At 40.4% G+C, this 17,628-nt stretch overlaps 1 protein-coding gene across 2 annotated transcripts; it reads left to right on the top strand.

Annotated features, from left to right (window-relative positions):
* The first annotated feature begins 632 nt into the window (after positions 1–632).
* vegfab (vascular endothelial growth factor Ab) lies at positions 633–16,956 on the top strand. 2 transcript variants are annotated; one of them, XM_085431606.1, is made up of 8 exons: positions 633–1,378; positions 3,415–3,457; positions 4,985–5,181; positions 5,619–5,695; positions 8,190–8,222; positions 12,308–12,382; positions 14,179–14,322; positions 15,209–16,956. In XM_085431606.1, exons 1-8 carry the CDS (start codon positions 1,325–1,327, stop codon positions 15,228–15,230), a joined length of 645 nt encoding a protein of 214 aa, XP_085287732.1. In that variant the 5' UTR covers positions 633–1,324; the 3' UTR covers positions 15,231–16,956. The 2 variants fall into 2 exon arrangements, with proteins under 2 accessions (XP_085287732.1, XP_085287733.1); XM_085431607.1 differs by lacking the exon at positions 12,308–12,382 and having other exon boundaries at positions 635–1,378.
* Positions 16,957–17,628: the final 672 nt, after the last annotated feature.

The raw sequence follows: 17,628 nt of genomic DNA on the forward strand, positions 1-17,628 counted from the left end.
TACGACTGTCGTATCCAAAGAGTTTTCTTTCTTCTTATTCACATGTAAAAGAAATACAAATTTGGGGGGGGGGGGTGTACAAATAGACAGGTGTTGTGGCAAAAAAAACGTGATGTCTGGTATTTGCCTTAAAAATGATTTTTAAAAATCGACTAAAAATAAAATATATTTTTTAAAAACGATTAGCGGTGTTTAAGCTGCTGTAAATGACTTGTTGCATATAAGCTATCAACCATATCTCTAAACTGATATCGAGTCATTCTGAGCCAGAGAGAGCATACCTGGCACACAGTAGGAGCTTCATTCAGGGTTTTTTGTTTTGTTTTTTTGTTTTTTGTTTGTTTGTTTTTCCAAAGTGACTTTTACATATTCTTTTTTTTTTTTTTTTTTTTACATGGAAGGCGTTTTACCTACTTTAAAATATATTTTTCAAGGCAGCTGTGGCCAAGAGGGGAAACGAAGTTTCATGAAATGTCACATAACAGTTCTACAACGATATTTTAAGGGATGGATTGGTCATAATGTAGAACAGAGGACAGATACAACAACGCAGATATAATGATATAAAACTGATCATGTGTCTGTTTTATATATAACCCCTTTGTAAATCTTGCCTATTTGCCTATATGCAATATTACACATGTATAAGATCACTTTTTTTCTTTTTTGGTGGGGGCATTCTGGGCTCCTATTAGCGCAGAGCTCTATAGGACACACCTACCAGATCATTCACTTCCTTCGTACCGCGATCTCTCCACACTATACGACAGACAGAAGAGGACGCACTAAGACAAGAGCCGAGTGATGATACCGGGTTAAAGATAAATCAGCCAGAGCTAAAGAGACAAAAGTTTCTCGCCACGATTAAACTGACACCGCGGTTTTCTTTTCCACTGAATATCATCCTCGTCCACGGCTTCAAGTTTCAAATGGACAGACACTTGGAGACGCCTGGCTCAACAAGCATGGGATTATTTCTGTAATGTGGATTGCTACTCCCTTGCAAGAAAATAAAGATCTGCTGCGGAACAATGTGAGACGTTGTGCATCTTGGATTCTCGTGTTTCTGGATATCTTGAAAATAATTGGCAACAGTTGAGACAAAAAGAAGAAGTAGTTAACACGCGAAGGATTGTATCCTTGGGACCAGCATGGATTTGCTTTTACAACCTCCTGCCCTTTCAGAGAAGTTTTAGCCGGTCCTCTTGTATATTGTCGTACTTGTGAACTTCATGCTTGAGAACAAAAAGCCACATTTGGCCTGCTGATTTTATTTTTTTCTAAACAAAGATCGTCTGCCCCCTTGGATTGGATTTCAAACACCATGAACTTTATTGACAGTTTGACACTATTATTTTTGACGCTGTCAGCTGTCAAGGTGAGTGTCCCCGGACAGCAAACTGACCCATAGAGAACAAATTTAAAAGAAAAAAAAAGATCACATCTATTGAGCCATGTAGGGACTGCTCATTAATGTGTAGCTTGTCCTTGTCTTTCCTCTAGCTAGGTCACCGCTCGTGTTTAAACAAGCTCAAATGTTTTGTGGCTTTTTTTTTTTTGAGGAGATTTAAACAGCCATTACGCAAAAGTGGCGTTGTATAAACATAACCCACACACACTCGGCGGGTGTTGCGAGCCTTTTTTTATCCTGTAAATCTACGCTAAGTGTTTATTTCTTTTATTAAAACGCAGAAAAATCATCTTAAGTTTGGCGTTGGCTGACTGCAGGCCTGCTCTAAAAAACCACCTTGGAGATATTATTACGCTTTAAAGGCGCAGTGGCTCCATTCTGATTTAGGACTTGTGAGCAGGTTCACTACCGGCATTCTGGCTTTTTCTGCTACAAGAAGCGGCTCCAGTTCTCAAACTGGAATTCAACCCTTGATTCCAGTAGTGACCGAACGTTAGTCATCCCCCTCAAACCGAGATTAATCAGCCGATCTAGCGGCGGGATTGTAATGGCGCTTTAGTGCCCACTGTAAATCGTTTTTATATAATCATTAATCAACTGCTGGTATGGCTTTGAGCAAAGGTTTCAAGGTGAAAAAAAAATACAACCTCAGTAGGAGGCTGCGCGTTTTCCTGTAACATGATTGGACTTTCTTGTAACACCACTTTCAAAAGAGCCCATTGCTTCCTTTTGGTTTCCGGCGGCAACACAGCTCCTCTCGCGAGCATCTCAGCCCCAGCATAATAAAAGCACTAGCAGGCTGGAGTCCGGTGAAGTGTTCATTGAACTAACTGGATCACTTAATGACAGTTAGGCCTCTCAATCAACACTGGACTGCACGCGGGTGAAGGCTAAAATGCTCGTCTATAAGCCGGCATGTATCATCACTCGGTTTAAGAGCCGGTGCTGGCAGCTTGACACCCATACATTAATGTATAGTGCGCTTTTTGGGGGGGCTGGGGTCTCTCAGCCCACAAGGTTGGACCCTCTCACGCCACCAGAAGGGGGTGGGGCCTGCTAACAAACCGACCTTCTTCATTTTTTTCCTCTCCTTTCTTTCTTTTCTTTTCCCCCTCCTCCTCCTCTTTCCTCCTCCTTTCTCCTTTCATTAAGAAACAGAAAAGAGTTTCTTATCGCCAAATGCCGGCTCACTCGGCACAGGCCGTATCTCATGCAACATTGGTGAGATATTGCGTGAGTTGCGCGTGCTCCTATGTGAAAAAAAAATGGGAGAGGGAAGGGTTGTGCGCGCGCGCGCGTGTGAAGACGAGACGGCATTGTGCGTAACGAACGAATGGAAAGTTGCCAAAAAAAAAAATCCTTTGTGGCCCAACTGGTGTGGTGACAGCTACCCCCCTGTGAGGGGAAAGTAGCAGGCTGAAATTCTTGCCGGCTTTAATGGCAGCGGTTATTAATCCGTGCTGCCTGGAGGCAGTGGAGCAGCACAACAATAAAGGTCTAGTAACTGAAACTAAACAGCCAATCCTGAAGTTTATGAAGTTTGGTCACGTTAATGTGGCTGAACTTAGGTCAGATGGTTTGACACGCTGTGCCTCCGATCAAACATTTGCCCATATACGGCCTCCCTCACCACATATACATATAAGTTATAATTAGACTAGGAGCAGGCTGATTAAGGAATTGTATCTTCGGGTGTTTTATTTTGAAAAACTGCTACCCCTCGGATGAACAGCTGATGTTCTATAGAACCTTATTGTTATTAGTGTTAAAAGCTTATGAATATTTAAACCCTTAAAATGTGATTGCAGTCTATACCGTGTGTAGGTTGGCCTGTGATAAGAGGCATGTTTGTGTGGTTTTCATGTTTCAACAGCGATGTCATAATGTAAATATGTCTTTGGCACAACTGTGGATAAGTAAGGGGCATGGAGAGGGTTATGCTAAGTTCTTGCACAATCTACTGTACCTAACGGCGTGCTTTTTTTATTTCTTTTTTCTTGCAGAGTGCCCACATACCGAGGGAAACAGAAAGAGGTCCACATAACGGTAGGTGTCCTACAGGGCACCGTGGGAATACAGTCTGTGCTGGACTCCCTGGTTGGCTAAAAGCCAATAAAACAAAGGGCTGGTTTGAATTTCACCTTGACATTAAAGGCAAATTATTGCCTCCTAGTGGACAAAATTGTCATTTGACCCTATGGAGAGTCATCCGGGACCATGACTCTCCTTTTTTTTTTTTTTTTTTTTTTTTTTTAAGCTAAAGAAAATGAGCTGTTTCATCTCTAAATCTTACCGTTGGACACGTTCATGTTGAACAGCATTCCTCCTCGTTTGAGGTTAAGCTGGTGAAATGTTATAGAGACCAGAGTCTTTTATAGAAAGGAATGTCACCCTCTTGGCCTTAAGTTTAGTTTTGCACAATCCCAGCATTGCCCAACATAAATTGGACAATCAGAAGCTGAACTTCGTGATGTTGCTCAGGCCCAGCATGTTTGGTTTGGCTTCCCAGAGGGTTCTCAGACTGGGGTTGTTTTAGGTCCAGCAATGCTCTGAGTGATGTTCTGGAGGTATTGCTGGTCTGTGTGCTAACATCTTTCTCAAGAGCAGAACTCCTGCAAAGACTCAGTGACGGGAGGTTGGTGTGTGGGGGGGAAATAGACTGAAGGTGAAAAGCACACAACAGGCTATTAGTTTACAGCTTTAGGCAATATGGATACAAAAAATTGGGTGACATTCAAGACCAGAGAATATTCAGTGCAGGTGATGACGTCAGACAGCAGTGACTCCGAGTCAGGGTGCATCTACCCTAGGGGATACTTCTATAGTTAACATGGATATTTGGAAAGATGCTGAGATAATAACCTAAAAGTTTGACCTGTAGATGGCAATAGCGGTAAAGACTGCCAATGAGACTGAAGGATATCGCTGACTGACATATGAAGGGGTGGTAAATACATTTGAGGGTCACACATATGTGGATAGGGTTTGTTAACATAAAGTAACAGATAAACTGTTAATACTGTGATTTAGAGGTGAGATGGGCAAATGAACAGCTGAAAAAGTAAGCCAATATGGGTAAAAAAGTTGATACTGTTCTCTAAACGATGAATGGTAAGCTAAAAGTAATTGCACAGATTAATTGGTAAGCTGAGAGTAGTCCGGATCTAATTAGCTCAAATAAACAAGAGCTGGTGTTGATGAAGGGGTTCTTGAGTCTATCTGAGAGGCCTTTGGTGAAGCTGGAGGGTTGGTAACGTCACTCCTGAAGTGAAAAGTGAAAGGGGTTGGAAACACAACATAGAGGAGTACTTGTTAATTTCAGTGAGGAATTACATAAGTGTGTAAAAGTAGGTCAGTCCAGTCTGTATTTGATGGTAGACACCGAGCGCTACTCGATGGAATAATACAACATAAAACGTGTGTGTGCATGTTTATGTGTATAGTGTTTGTTGTGAGCCTGCCAATTTTCTTTATTCACATCTCCATTTAGGTGTGTGTGTTCAGGAGTGACTCACTTATACTATGGCTCCTCTGCCATTTTCTAACTGTGTGCACTGTTACTCTGTCTCCCAGTGATCCCTCTGATGGAGGTGTACAACAAGAGTTTGTGTCAACCTCGGGAGCTTTTGGTGGAAATTCTGCAGGAGTATCCAGATGAGGTGGAGCACATCTTCATCCCGTCATGCGTCGTTTTAACACGCTGTGCCGGCTGCTGCAACGACGAGATGCTGCAGTGCACGCCGACATCCACTTATAACGTTACAATGGAGGTCAGCAACGTTATTTGGAGCAGTAATACTTGTGTTTTTATATTGTTTTTTCTTCTTTGGCAGTTATGCCAAAGAAGGATATGTCTGTATCCTAAATATGGACACTTATTCAGTTTATTTTTGCCCAAACGTCAAGCTAAGAAGGTGCACAGGCTTTACAAGTGTCTGTCCGACCAGCCCAGGGCCCTCATGGTACTTAGCATAAAAAAGCCCCTTCAGCCTGTCCAAGTGCACATAGCTCAAAGGCTGCTTAGGTGTGACCTTTGAGCACTGAACCCTATTGTAGCATGCAAAAGCTGTGCATTTGGATCCATTCGGATCTGCCTTTTCTATTATATTACTACCCTGACTTTAACTTGAGGAACAATGAAGGACACTGGATATTTAGAAATACGACACACCGACGTGTATTTCTTATTTTTCTCTTTCTTTTACAGATTAAAAGAATTAATCCCAGGAGGCAAAAAAATGATATTTTCATGAGTTTTACAGAACACAGCGCATGCGAGTGTAGGTAAGAAACCCTGAACACACACACACACACACACATACTCACATCCACACAAAGCACAGCCAAACATCACTGCAGGCAAATCAACGTGCCTTTGTGGAGCAGAGTGGAAGTTGGCCAAGCACGCCATGTGAAGTTATTGTTTGAAGTTTTCATCTGACACATTCACCAGATGTGTATCACCTAAATCCATATCTTATCTTTGCTTCTTTCACTTCGCTGATTCTAAAAAGACCCGAGCAGGTTTGAACACATCACAGCAGACATTCACAATGCTGCTTACATTCATCTTGGTTCCATCGAGTACAATGCCCTCTAAAGCATTGTTTGCAATTGCGACAAGGAGATCGCTCCTCGGTCCATAGTTTAGATATAGGTCTGTGAGATAAGTGTTATAAAGTGGCATTTTGCATTTTACTGGGGCAATATGGTGCTGCAAAAACAGCACTGTATTATTGTTCGAACGATGTGCACTGCAGATTCTGTCCATCTCAGACCCTTCCCTGTGCAAATTACCCCAGCTTCTGCCATGTATGCAAAGGCTCTGCATCAGTGGAAACTAGGTATATATGGCTTCTATTCAGAGGCTTTTATTCAGTGTTATATTTAGATGTGGCCTTGTCTTAGGTTTGATGGTTCACAAGTTGTCTCTGGACCCTCTCACAGACTGCCCAGAGACAAGGTTAACTGTGACTGAAATTACCACGGATCCAGTCAGTTTGCTGTTTTGCTTTGACTGGCAGAAATAGGTGAAACAAGTAACATTATCAACATCAAATGATGTCCCTCTTGTGGCCTAGCATCAACAAACACTATATAATCACTTTTTCTTGTCACCTTTTTTGCTGTTTCTTGTTGGACATGTGTAGTTTTCCATACTCGTGACATTATGATGGCAGATTTGAGCTCTGTGTCATGAATTAGTAAACCTTGACAGAGCGTCAAGGTTTACTAATCCTCCCACGTTTCAGGAAACCCTGACAATAAAGCAAACATTGCAAGTATGAGTATTGGCCAAAGGCCGAGTTGAATAGCTCTTCTTTTTTTTTTAAACTGTATCTCACGTTGAAGCCACTTGTCCATCAAACTTCCAAATTTGGGCAAAATATCCACAGGGAATTAGTTCTGCATGTCTGCAGCAGTGACGTCCTAGTTCACCATTTACTTGAAGCTATAAACCTTTAAGACACCTTTATAAAAATTTAGATGGTGCTATGAATCCATTTAGTTCTATTTTAAAATTATGACTTAACTATTACAGGAACTGCTTTATAGCAGCAATTTCCTAATGTTGTAAACCTCAACATCTGGCAATAAACCCATTCTGATTCTGATAGCTATTAAGTCGCTGGGAAACTGATATATATATATATATATATATATATATATACACATTGTACATTAAAGGGTTGGTTGATAGCTTTTGGTTTTGTTAAGTTTACAACCCTTCTGGGAATCATCTGCACCTAGATCTCTTTTTACATCAGTGGGTCATTGTTTATGACTGCACATCAAAAGCTACATTGTCACTGAACAATCGCTGATGGTGCTGACGCTACATTTTAGCAAATGCTCACCACTTGGACTGACTGCATTTGATGTGATTGACCAGTAGAATTCAGACATATGTAAATGAGAAAGCTTTGCCAGCATATTTATAACCTACAGGTACAGACATACCTACTCTAAAAACCTGATCAGCATGCCCCTGGTTTGGAGAGGCAGACCCCTCTGGAAAAAAGCTGCTCAGTCCTATACTTTGTGTTTTTGTGACTGGTGCTTAAAACACTTTAGCTATATGGCAGTATGAACTCTAGCTATAACCCAGTGTAAGTATTTAAAGGGTCTATCCTCCAGTATAGGGTTGGCTTTAGTACAGTTTTGTTCTTGTAACTACTCAACTTTTAAATTAAAACTAGACGTTTAGCTTGTAATTGGGTAGTTTTACTGTGTTGCTACTTGAAGTAAAGAATTTGTATCCTAATGTACAGTATATGTAAACACATATACTGTCATGCGTTCTCCATCCTGTGCAGACTTGCTGTACTACTATGTAAAGCAGAAACTTGGCAAGTGGTCTATTACCTTGCAGGAAACATTGTTTCCTAAGACTTTGGAATAACTATTGCCTCCAGATATGCCAGCAACTCCACACTGTTATTGGCTGGGAAGTGAAGCAAACCTGTCAAAATGTGTTTGTAGTTGTGTGTATGTGTTTTGTGTGGATCCATCAATGAATATAATCCAAGAACTGCAAAATTTCCCAATAAATTGAATTCACTTGCCAGTTGCAGATGCCAGATACTTGAAAAGAAACTAGATTTATCATAGGTTCTGGTAAAGGACGGTGACGCAATGTGATGTGAAAAGATTCATGTGATTCCACCCATGATGATAATAAGCCCCCAGTCCCTGATGATCTTGATAAGTATCTGTTTACCGGGATACAGTTGCATGCTGTGATCTAATGTCATGTTGTTTTGTTTCTGCCTTTCAGGTTAAAGAATGAAGTGACAGAAAAGAAAGAAAAGTGAGTACAGCGCTCTTTCTGCATGGAGATTGTGATTTGGGTGGAAAACAATAGGGACTTGAGATTTGATCTTTTTCCGGTTTTGCCTTGCCAACAAACAATCATTTGTCTGCAACTCTCAGCCTTCCCAAATTATACTATAGTCCCTTTTGAACATAAATGATGTGCCTGTTATTTTCCCACTCCCACTTCCTCCTTTTTTCTTTCTTTAATATAAAAAAAGAAAGACAAAAACACAGATAGAAAAGCCAAAAGCAATAACATGTCATCAAAACCTCAGTGAACAAGCAACATGAGATCGTCCTATAGTGAGCACAAATTAACATGCTGCTGTCAGATAATAAACATTGGGAATACCAGCTAATCCCGCTCAGGTCAATGAGTGACACTTGATGAGTTCATTGCACTTGCAAACCTGTCCTTTACACCTTTCCCACCTTTTCTATCTCATCTGCATTCGTCTCCCTCGTCTCTGCTGTGTAGATGCCACTTGACTTCTGCAACTTTGGTTTCTGACTCCTCTGATATAGATAACAGTGTTTTTGAAGATCTGTTAAACTTTTGTGTTTAGAGTCCTATCTTAAGAGGGCCTCCCTTTGAATACTACAGAAGTCAGTGTGCTAAGGGTCATTAAACTCTTTAATCCTCTTTCTGTGAGTAGCCGTTGATATTTTTCCATTGTGGGGTTGTTGTTTTGGTTTTATGTCAGGTCGTCTGTCATATAGATAAGGGGTAGCTGCGTGATCTTCTTGAACTTTGCTTTAACTGTTTTTGCGAGTGTGGCTTTGGTGGGGTGTTACTTTAGGGTAACAGTTCATGTTCTTGTTTCTGATATTTTGATTCATGTTGGCTAACCTCTCTAAGGCAAGAGTCTCAAAGTCTGTTAGGATGACTCATTATGTTGAGGTTGTGAAATTAGTTAATTATCAACGTCTCTGCAGAAATTGTGTGGATTTTACATTTGAAACACGTCTGCTTCATTCTGTTACACAGACCTAGATGCTGTATTTATCAATCAGTCCTAAATGGGGCTTAGTTAGCCCCATTTATGACTTCTGCAGTCTGTGATCCAGATACATCCCTGAATCAAAATGTTATTTTTAGCCATGCTCACAGTGATAGCAATGACAGATTCTTTTCAGTTTGCCAGTCCATCTGCAGTTTTCCCTGAACTAAAAATTCTCTACAATTATTAGCGCATTTTGTACAAGAAAACAGTGATCGTTTCAATATTAATCATGACTTTGGTTATCCCCCAACTTGTTCTCTATTACATTCATGTTTAGGTGGGGAAAAAACAACTAGTGGGTGGACAGTCTTGAATGTTGCACACATCCATTGAGTGGTGATGGTCTGCAGAAAATAATTTGATCCCTTCCAATCATTCATAAAGCGCCATCAATATCACCCGCTTTGGATTATGAATACGTATTTGCAAAACTAACAACATACCACCACCAGCCGCGGCTGGGCATAGTGCTAATTGGCAAATGTTATCATGCTAATACACTAAACCAAGGCTAAATAGCCTTTTACCTAGCTACACATCAACATGTTAGCATTGTCATTGTGAGCAAGTTACCATGCTGATGTTGCATTTAGCTCAAAGCACTGCTGTGCTAAAGTTAAACCTAAATGTGCTGCTAGCATGGCTGCAGCCTTCCTTCCCAGTCATTTTCATAAAATGAAATTTGGTTTGCCCATCAATAAGGTAGCTAGGTGTCAAGTGCAGAGTGGACACATGTGGAAAGAGACGTGTAAAATAAGGAAAGATTCAGTCAAATGAGAATCCAATTCTAATAATAGTCTAAAAATCTAAAATTCTTTGACAGACTGCACTACCAACAGCAGCAAAACCTTCAAGAAAAACATCTGTCATACTAAAAAGAGGGCAACTTTATTTTTAAGGTCACCCACTGAACATAAGTTTAAAAAAAGCACCTATGTGACTGAATAATGGAGTGACATCAGGTTATGTGCTTTGATATGACCTGATGTCACAGGACTATACAGCTCTGTGAAAAATGAAGTTTTCACGGGACTTTATACGGTCCTGTGAAAAACTAAGTACACCCTTTTTGCTTCCACAATGATTAAAAGAGTAAATAGCAGCCAAGCGCTGATAATGAAATGTACTTGGTTAACTGATAATAATTTAATCGAGTACATTTGCTGATTATCAATTAATTGATAATCGATTAATTAATATCTCTTTAAAAGTAAAGTTTTGGCAGTTTTCTGGTCTGGAACATTCAGCTGTGTGTTAACACAATGCCACAATCTTCCCAGGAGTGGACGTCCGAGTCAGCTCAACCCAAGGTCTGACCCTGCAATGCTCAGAGAAACTACAGACTCTACAGGCCTCAGTTAGCATGTTAAATGTATGGCTTGTTTGGAAGGCTGCCAGGAAAAAGCATCTTCACTCTAAAAAGACAATGGCAGCACGGCTTAGGTCTGCAAAGTTGCATCTGAACAAACCACAAGACTTCTGGAACGATGTCCTTTGGACAGATGAGACCAAAGTGGAGACGTTTGGCCATAATGCACAGCACCACATTTGGGGAAAACAAGCACAACATATCGGCAAAAGCATCTTATATCGACTATCAGCCACAGTGGTAGAGGGATGATAATTTGGGTTTGTTTTCTAGCCAAAGGACCTGGGCACCTTGCAGTCATTGAGTCGGCCATGAACACCTCTATATACCAAAGTATTCTAGAGACCGTGTGAGGCCATCTGTCCGACAACCAAAGCTTGGTCCTAACTGGGTCATACAACAAGTCAAATCTCCAACAGAATGGCTTTAAAAGGAAAGGTGCTGCAATGGCCTAGTCAGACCTCAACCTGATCGAAATCCTGTGGAGGGGCATTGGAGCTGTGCATAAATGAATTCCCGCAAACATGGATGAACTGGAGAATCGCTGTGAAGAAAAGTGGACCAAAATTTCTCCAGAACGATGTGTGAGACTGAAAGTCTTACAGAAAATAACCGCTTTAAGATATTGCTGCTAAAAATTGTTCGACAAGCTCTTGTATCATGGGGTGCACTTAGTTTTTACCAGGACTACATAGAGTCCTGTTAAAACTTTCTTTTTCACATCACTGTGAGTCTGACACTGCAGTTGTATCACGTCTTCTGTGCATGATACAATTGCAACACTTCTATTTATTTCTTATTCCTCCTAATATTTATAATATTTTGTATTTTTTCTTACTTAGAAAGTAGAATTAATGTACTGTATATATGCTAGCCATAAATACCAATAGATACTTGTAATCATGTTTTTGCTGTTACGTCTAACTAACAAAAAGTTTCCAGCATAATTAAATATACCTTGTGCAGCGGAATTATATCTGACTCAGCTCGTTATAAATAATGCATATGAAATCCAGCCTATACACCAGGTGCATGCTTTGTAAGCACACACTGGCCTGTTCTCATTGTGCTGCAGTTTGTAACAAGTCGAGTCAGTGATAAAGAGTTGGCCCGAATAGACTAAAAGATGCGGTTTTGGTAAAGTCCAATTTTTTTTGTATTCAGATCATCTGGGAAACTTCCACCCACCATAACCTACAAAGAACAATATGCTTTCACTCTCTGCAGAGTCATTGTACTTATTATTTAAACATATATACATATCTTTTGAGCCCAGTTTTGGGCAGTGAAGGAACTTAGTCTCGGAATATGCGATATTAATCATATTCACACAGTGAGCTGCTTTACTCTGGCTGTTTTTTGAGAAAGAGGATATAAGTTGTTGTCTTGCTTTCTAAAAGCGTTATTTGTAGGTCATTTAACTCATGATGGAGTTACTTTCTCACTACGCTCATTCATTTCACATCATATCTCATCGTATTAATTGGGTCCAGAGAGCCTTGTGTGAAGTTAGAATCCCATATAAGCCAATCAGTAACAAAAATTAAAACTCTTAGCTAATAAAATGATATACATATTTTTTTAAAAACCAAAAACATTGCGATCAATTCATGTTGGCTTAAGCAATTATCATTCAGAGATTTAAGCACGTCACTCTCATCAGTCTCTCAGGCATCTCTCTGCCTTGTTCTCCTGTCTCTCTTGCAGAAAATCCCGGACAGGCAAGAATAAAGGCCAAAAGAGAAAACGAAAGAAAAACCCTGAAAATACAATTCATGATGCGTATGTCAGCTCTGCCTTCTCCACCTACCTGCACCTGAGTGTTGCGCTTCTTATAATTAAGCTAATCTGGGAGGAGTTATTTTGCCCCTTTTAATTTGTACCATTTAATTTGCTTATCGGCCCTATCGATTAGCATGTTGCTTCCGTGTGGTGTCCAAACTTTGTCTTGTCATCCATGTCCTAAATATTCAGAATCTTAGACTGTATATAAAAGACATACACAGTTTTTAGGTTTCAGGAACTTCCACTGTGGAAGTTTTTCAAACCTGTATTCTTTCTTCTGGCCAGCAGGGGAATTTTTAGCTATCCAGCTTCTTAGTCAGATCCGTTCCTCGCTCGTTTGAACAAACCGCGATGGCAAAAAAGAAGTCTTTGCTAACGAATGGGTAATTCATATTGGCTGTGTCCACCTTTTATCTACAGTCTATGTTCAGGATATTAGACTATGCCCTGTTTGCCGATGTGTTTTGCGAAGGTAGCTTCAGTTAAATTTTGAGTGATAACTAGGGGGTACTTCAGACCACATACCAACTTGCAAGGAATAAACATTAACCTCAAAATCTCCAACTAATCTCCTAGTAATATAACCGAGGCAATGGTTGACTGATGTTCGAGACGAGATACAGCATTGTATCATAAAACCGACAAAAACCTAGGGTTCAAATTGGCTGTGGCTTCTTGTCAGATAGCTCTTTTTATTATTGATAATGTCCACGTTTAAAGGAGTTCAAATAAACAGATCTTAGATCAGCTGCTAGCTGTAACATGAACCTCCTGTCTACTGACACTGATCTCAGATCCACCAGCATGGCTTTGCCAACCGGCTCATACTGTTCTGGTATCTGTGCTGGGATCACCAGGGTTGTAATCATAGTCCCGTCTTCAGTGTTGAGTCTGTGCTGCTTTGCTGTGTCTCGTACCCGTCTCCTTTCCCCACTTTGTTCTTTTCATCTTTACAAACAGTTTTTTGTTTGGTTTTTTTGCTGTCCTGTGCTTAATGCTGGTACTTTTCATGTTATGTGAAGATATGAGTGATGCTATCTATTGCTTTTTTTTTCAGCAAATTGTTTAGCAAGGACTGTTTTTTTATTTCTTTGTTTGCCTGCTTTTGTGTCTGAAACCATAAAAAACTAATATTTTATTCAAAAGTAATATAACGAGATCATGTTTCTTCAGTGTTCATACTGTGAAGAGATTCCTGTCTGTATTTTCACTTGTAATTTGTATATTAAGATGTCAATGAAGTATCTGGGGCTTCACACCTGCTGAGAATTGTAATTCAGATGACTTTCAGCCTTTGTTTTGATTTCATGTCTCTCTGTGGGAAACCTAGTCCTCGGCTTTCCTTCAATAAAATGAAATCTTTCCTAACAGTGCATCAAACAGACCCTCGAGTCTTCTTTATCACGAGTTTAGAGTGACAGTGAGAAGTGCGCTGTCACTGACCCGCACTTTAAAGCCATATATTGCTTTGTGATGCATGAACTGGTCTCGAGCTTCGCTAACTGCATGTCTAACACATATCGTTCATTCAGGAGAGGTCGAATCAGCTAGGCAAGGATGGGGGTAGGGAGCAGGTTTATTTCTACTGCTTGGCTTTCTGCCTGCTCTGAGGGATCCTGTGAGCAATACTATACAACTGTCACATGCAGCACAAATTGGCAGTGGCTCGGAGGAGCAAACTGGAGCATATGAAAGGGTTGACCCAAGGGTGACCTTTCTTATGGGTGATAACGGTGCACTGTGATAATCTGCCTTTCCTTCTTCCTCCCCATCTCCTTGTGTTGTCTGTCCAGTGTTTGTGAGCCGTGTTGTGATCAGTGCTCAGAGAGGAGAAAGCGTTTGTTTGTACAGGACCCTGCAACCTGCCGGTGCTCCTGCAAACACACAGACGAATACTGTAAAGAACGCCAGCTAGAGCTCAACGAGAGGACCTGCAAGTAAGTAACATCGGCAAAGTGGTTCACCCATTTGTTGGACTAAACGGAAAACCTGTGTGGAATTTATAGTAATGCAACCAACTTAAGATCCAAATATAGTTCGGTCAGATGACATCGGTAGCAAACAGGCTCTAGTCACAACATCCCTGTTAGACTCCACTATGGAGGCTTTTGCAGGTTCTCTTCATATTCAGTCACGTGACTACTATAGCTTCTAGTACAACTATAAACTACTGTAATCTAATGTACTAGCACTGGAACATGGTTTGCATACAAAATTGTATGCTGTTTCTTGTAGTCTTACAGTCTTTTAAATGCAAAAACAGTACATAAAATCATAGACTGCATTTATAGCAACTGAGATGCCAGTAACCGGTTTGCGTACTACCAATTTGAAGGTTCAAGTGAGGAATTTTGGGTCATTTGAGGAACTGCAGTTTCTGGATAAATATATGTTGAACTGGCAAAGTCTGCAGTCTGCAGAAATTTGTTTCAATGCCCTTTTCATTGTTTTAAACTATGATTATTTCAAAAAGCTGCATCCCTGCTTGCCCAGGACCAAGCGGCAAATTGACTTAATTATTAATTCACTAGCTGGGACCACACCCTTATGTAGATGTGACAGCATATGGGGTTTGGGGTAGGCCTACTGGGCCAGACAGATCCCCAGATAGTACTGAGAGGTGAATGAATCGGAACAGCTTATAGTACAGTAGGGCATAGATGGAGAACTGGAAGGGGAGTTTATGAGATAAGTTATCTCCAAATAAATGCCACCTTGCCTGCATTTGTGTGAGCAAGACAAAAGAATTAAAAATAGGCTGATTTTGCTGTTCCCTATAAACATTTATTGCGCTTATGATCATTTCTCTTTCTTCTTGTTTAGATGTGACAAGCCAAGAAGATGAGAGAAGTGGGGGCACCAGATGTACAAGATGAAGGAATATATTAGAGATACTTCACAGCACGCACTTTTTGACCTTTGAACTGTAAGCTCTTCTTTTCTGTGGAAAGCATTCCCCATGGACCGAAACAGAACAAAAAGAAGGACTGAACTGAAATTTCCTCCCACTGTATATCTGTGTGTACATAGACCACATTTAAAGAGAGAAAAAAAAGAATATACAGAATTCTTGCTGCTACTGTAATAACTAAGCCCATGATTCGTCTAAAAGCAAAATAGGAGCTATGTGGTTTTGCATTTCTAGCAGGCTTGCAGTGCAGGTGTAGTCTTATCGTCAGATCATTGTGTACAATTACTCCACTGGATACGAGTCTACTGTGGTTGTGTTTCAATCATAACATGCGAAACCTCTCAATCTAATATATATTTAACTGCTAAAACAGCAGGCAGGACTGAAGAGGACGTGGGTGTCTTTTTTTTTTTTTTAAGCGATGGATGGACCTTTCTCAGACGACGTTTTGCCTTTTTTCTCCTCGTGATATCACTTCCTTCCCTCTGAAGACTTTGCAGCACTGACCTGTGCTTACATGGGTCACGTCTGTGATCAGAGGAGACTCTGAAGTGCCATATACTTTTAAAGGGATACTGGTCATCGATATAGAGTTTGTATGTATTGCTATGTCCTACAAGAAAACCACTGTATGATTGATTCCATTTGAAAACTGTGCCTCACGAAAGAGTACTGCTTTTTAAATTATTTTTGTTTGCATTGTTTCAGGAGTCTGTCAACTGTCGACGTAGTTTTCTTCAATGTTGAACTCAATACAGAATCCAGTGATTATACAGCTTCTCTAAACCTGTACATAGTTAATATCTCTCTCTAATAGTTCATTCTAGATAATTTATGTTATAGAGTATTTTTCAGTATTCAGTCTACCCATATTTAATTTGGTCTATTTATGTATGCAGTGTTATGTACCTGTGGCTGTCCTATCTCCCCATGTGTAAGGTCACTGATGGCTACTCTCGTTTCTACGAAGCAAAATAAGCAACAACAAAAAAATCATAAATGATTTTAACATTCCCAAATAGATCATTTGTACTGATAACACCTCCTCCTTTTCAACCCGTCTCATCTAAGGGCGTGGGTACTCTGTAGAATTTCAACTTGTGTGTGTGTGTGTGTGTGTGTAAGAGTTAATGTCTATATGAGTGATTGAATGGGATACATCTGTGTGAAGTAAGTATTTAAGTATTTAAGTAAGTAGCGGACGTTTGTTTTGTACACGGCCCAAGATGCAAATATAAAAAACTACTGCTCGCAGCTCAGTATACAATACTACAACACTACCACCGTTTTCAAATCTGGATAACAATCTGCATCTTTCTGCCATCAATCTTAGAGCCCTAATTATTAGATCCCTTTGTCTCTTCTTCACTATTAACATGTTTTCTTTGTCTGTGTAAACAGTAAAGCATATTTATTTTCAAATCATATTGTTTTATAAAAAATAAGAAAAGGGTTGCTGTGTTGTGAATGCTGTGTTTTTCGGAAATTTAATTGGGCAGCGGTGTTCTTCTGTTTTTGTGCGGCAAAGTGACATTCGCACATCTAATAATAATGAAAGAAAGCCGAAGAGACGAATAAGAAACTCCTGCACATAAATATATATATATTTTTATGAGAGACCGATATTCAGTTCAATGAATAAAATGCCACCTTAAAGCACCATGCAATATCTTCATTTGTTAAATCTGAGTATAGACGGCTGCAGTGGGGAAGTAATTATTCAATTCACTGCTGAATTTGTAAGTTGTGCTCACTTCCAAAGAAATGAACAGTCTCTAATATTTAATGGTAGAGAGAGTTTCTTGTAGTTGGTCACCAGGTTTGTACACGTCTAAGGAGGGATGTTGGCCCACTCCTCTTTACAGAAACTCTCTAAGCTTCAGCTCCCACCACATTTTTTTCTGGCTGGGCCATTCCACAACTTTAATGTGCTTCTTCTTGGCCACTTTTTTGTTTTGTTTTTTTATTGTTTTGCTGGAAGACCCTTCCAGACCCATCTTCAGTGTTCTAGCTAAAGGAACAAGGTTCTCATCCAATAATTTATGGTCCATTGGCCCACTCCGGGTCAGGGACGAGACCCTGCCCCAAGTGGAGGAGTTTAAGTATTTCGAGGTCTTGTTCACGAGTGATGGGAGAAGGGAGCGGGAGATCGACAGACGGATTGGTGCCAGTACAGCGTCCGCACCACTGCAGCCGCTGTACCGGTCTGTTGTGGTGAAGAGAGAGCTGAGTGAAGTGAAGCTCTCAATTTACCGGTCAATCTACGCCACTACCCTCACCTATGGTCACGAGCTGTGGGTAGTGACCGAAAGCACGAGATCGCCATTACAAG

Source organism: Copadichromis virginalis, linkage group LG15, assembly GCF_057382275.1.
Source record: "Copadichromis virginalis isolate Kocher_CV1m ecotype Utaka linkage group LG15, C_Virginalis_male_GT1.1, whole genome shotgun sequence".
In the NCBI taxonomy this organism is placed as follows: Eukaryota; Metazoa; Chordata; class Actinopteri; order Cichliformes; family Cichlidae; genus Copadichromis; species Copadichromis virginalis.

Bases quoted from the DNA above. Each gene is read 5' to 3' on its own strand.
- vegfab (XM_085431606.1), top strand. From the start codon at position 1,325: ATGAACTTTATTGACAGTTTGACACTATTATTTTTGACGCTGTCAGCT. The intron at 5,182-5,618 runs GTCAGCAACGTT...TTTCTTTTACAG, and splicing joins CTTATAACGTTACAATGGAG to ATTAAAAGAATTAATCCCAG. The intron at 8,223-12,307 runs GTGAGTACAGCG...TCTCTCTTGCAG, and splicing joins GTGACAGAAAAGAAAGAAAA to AAAATCCCGGACAGGCAAGA.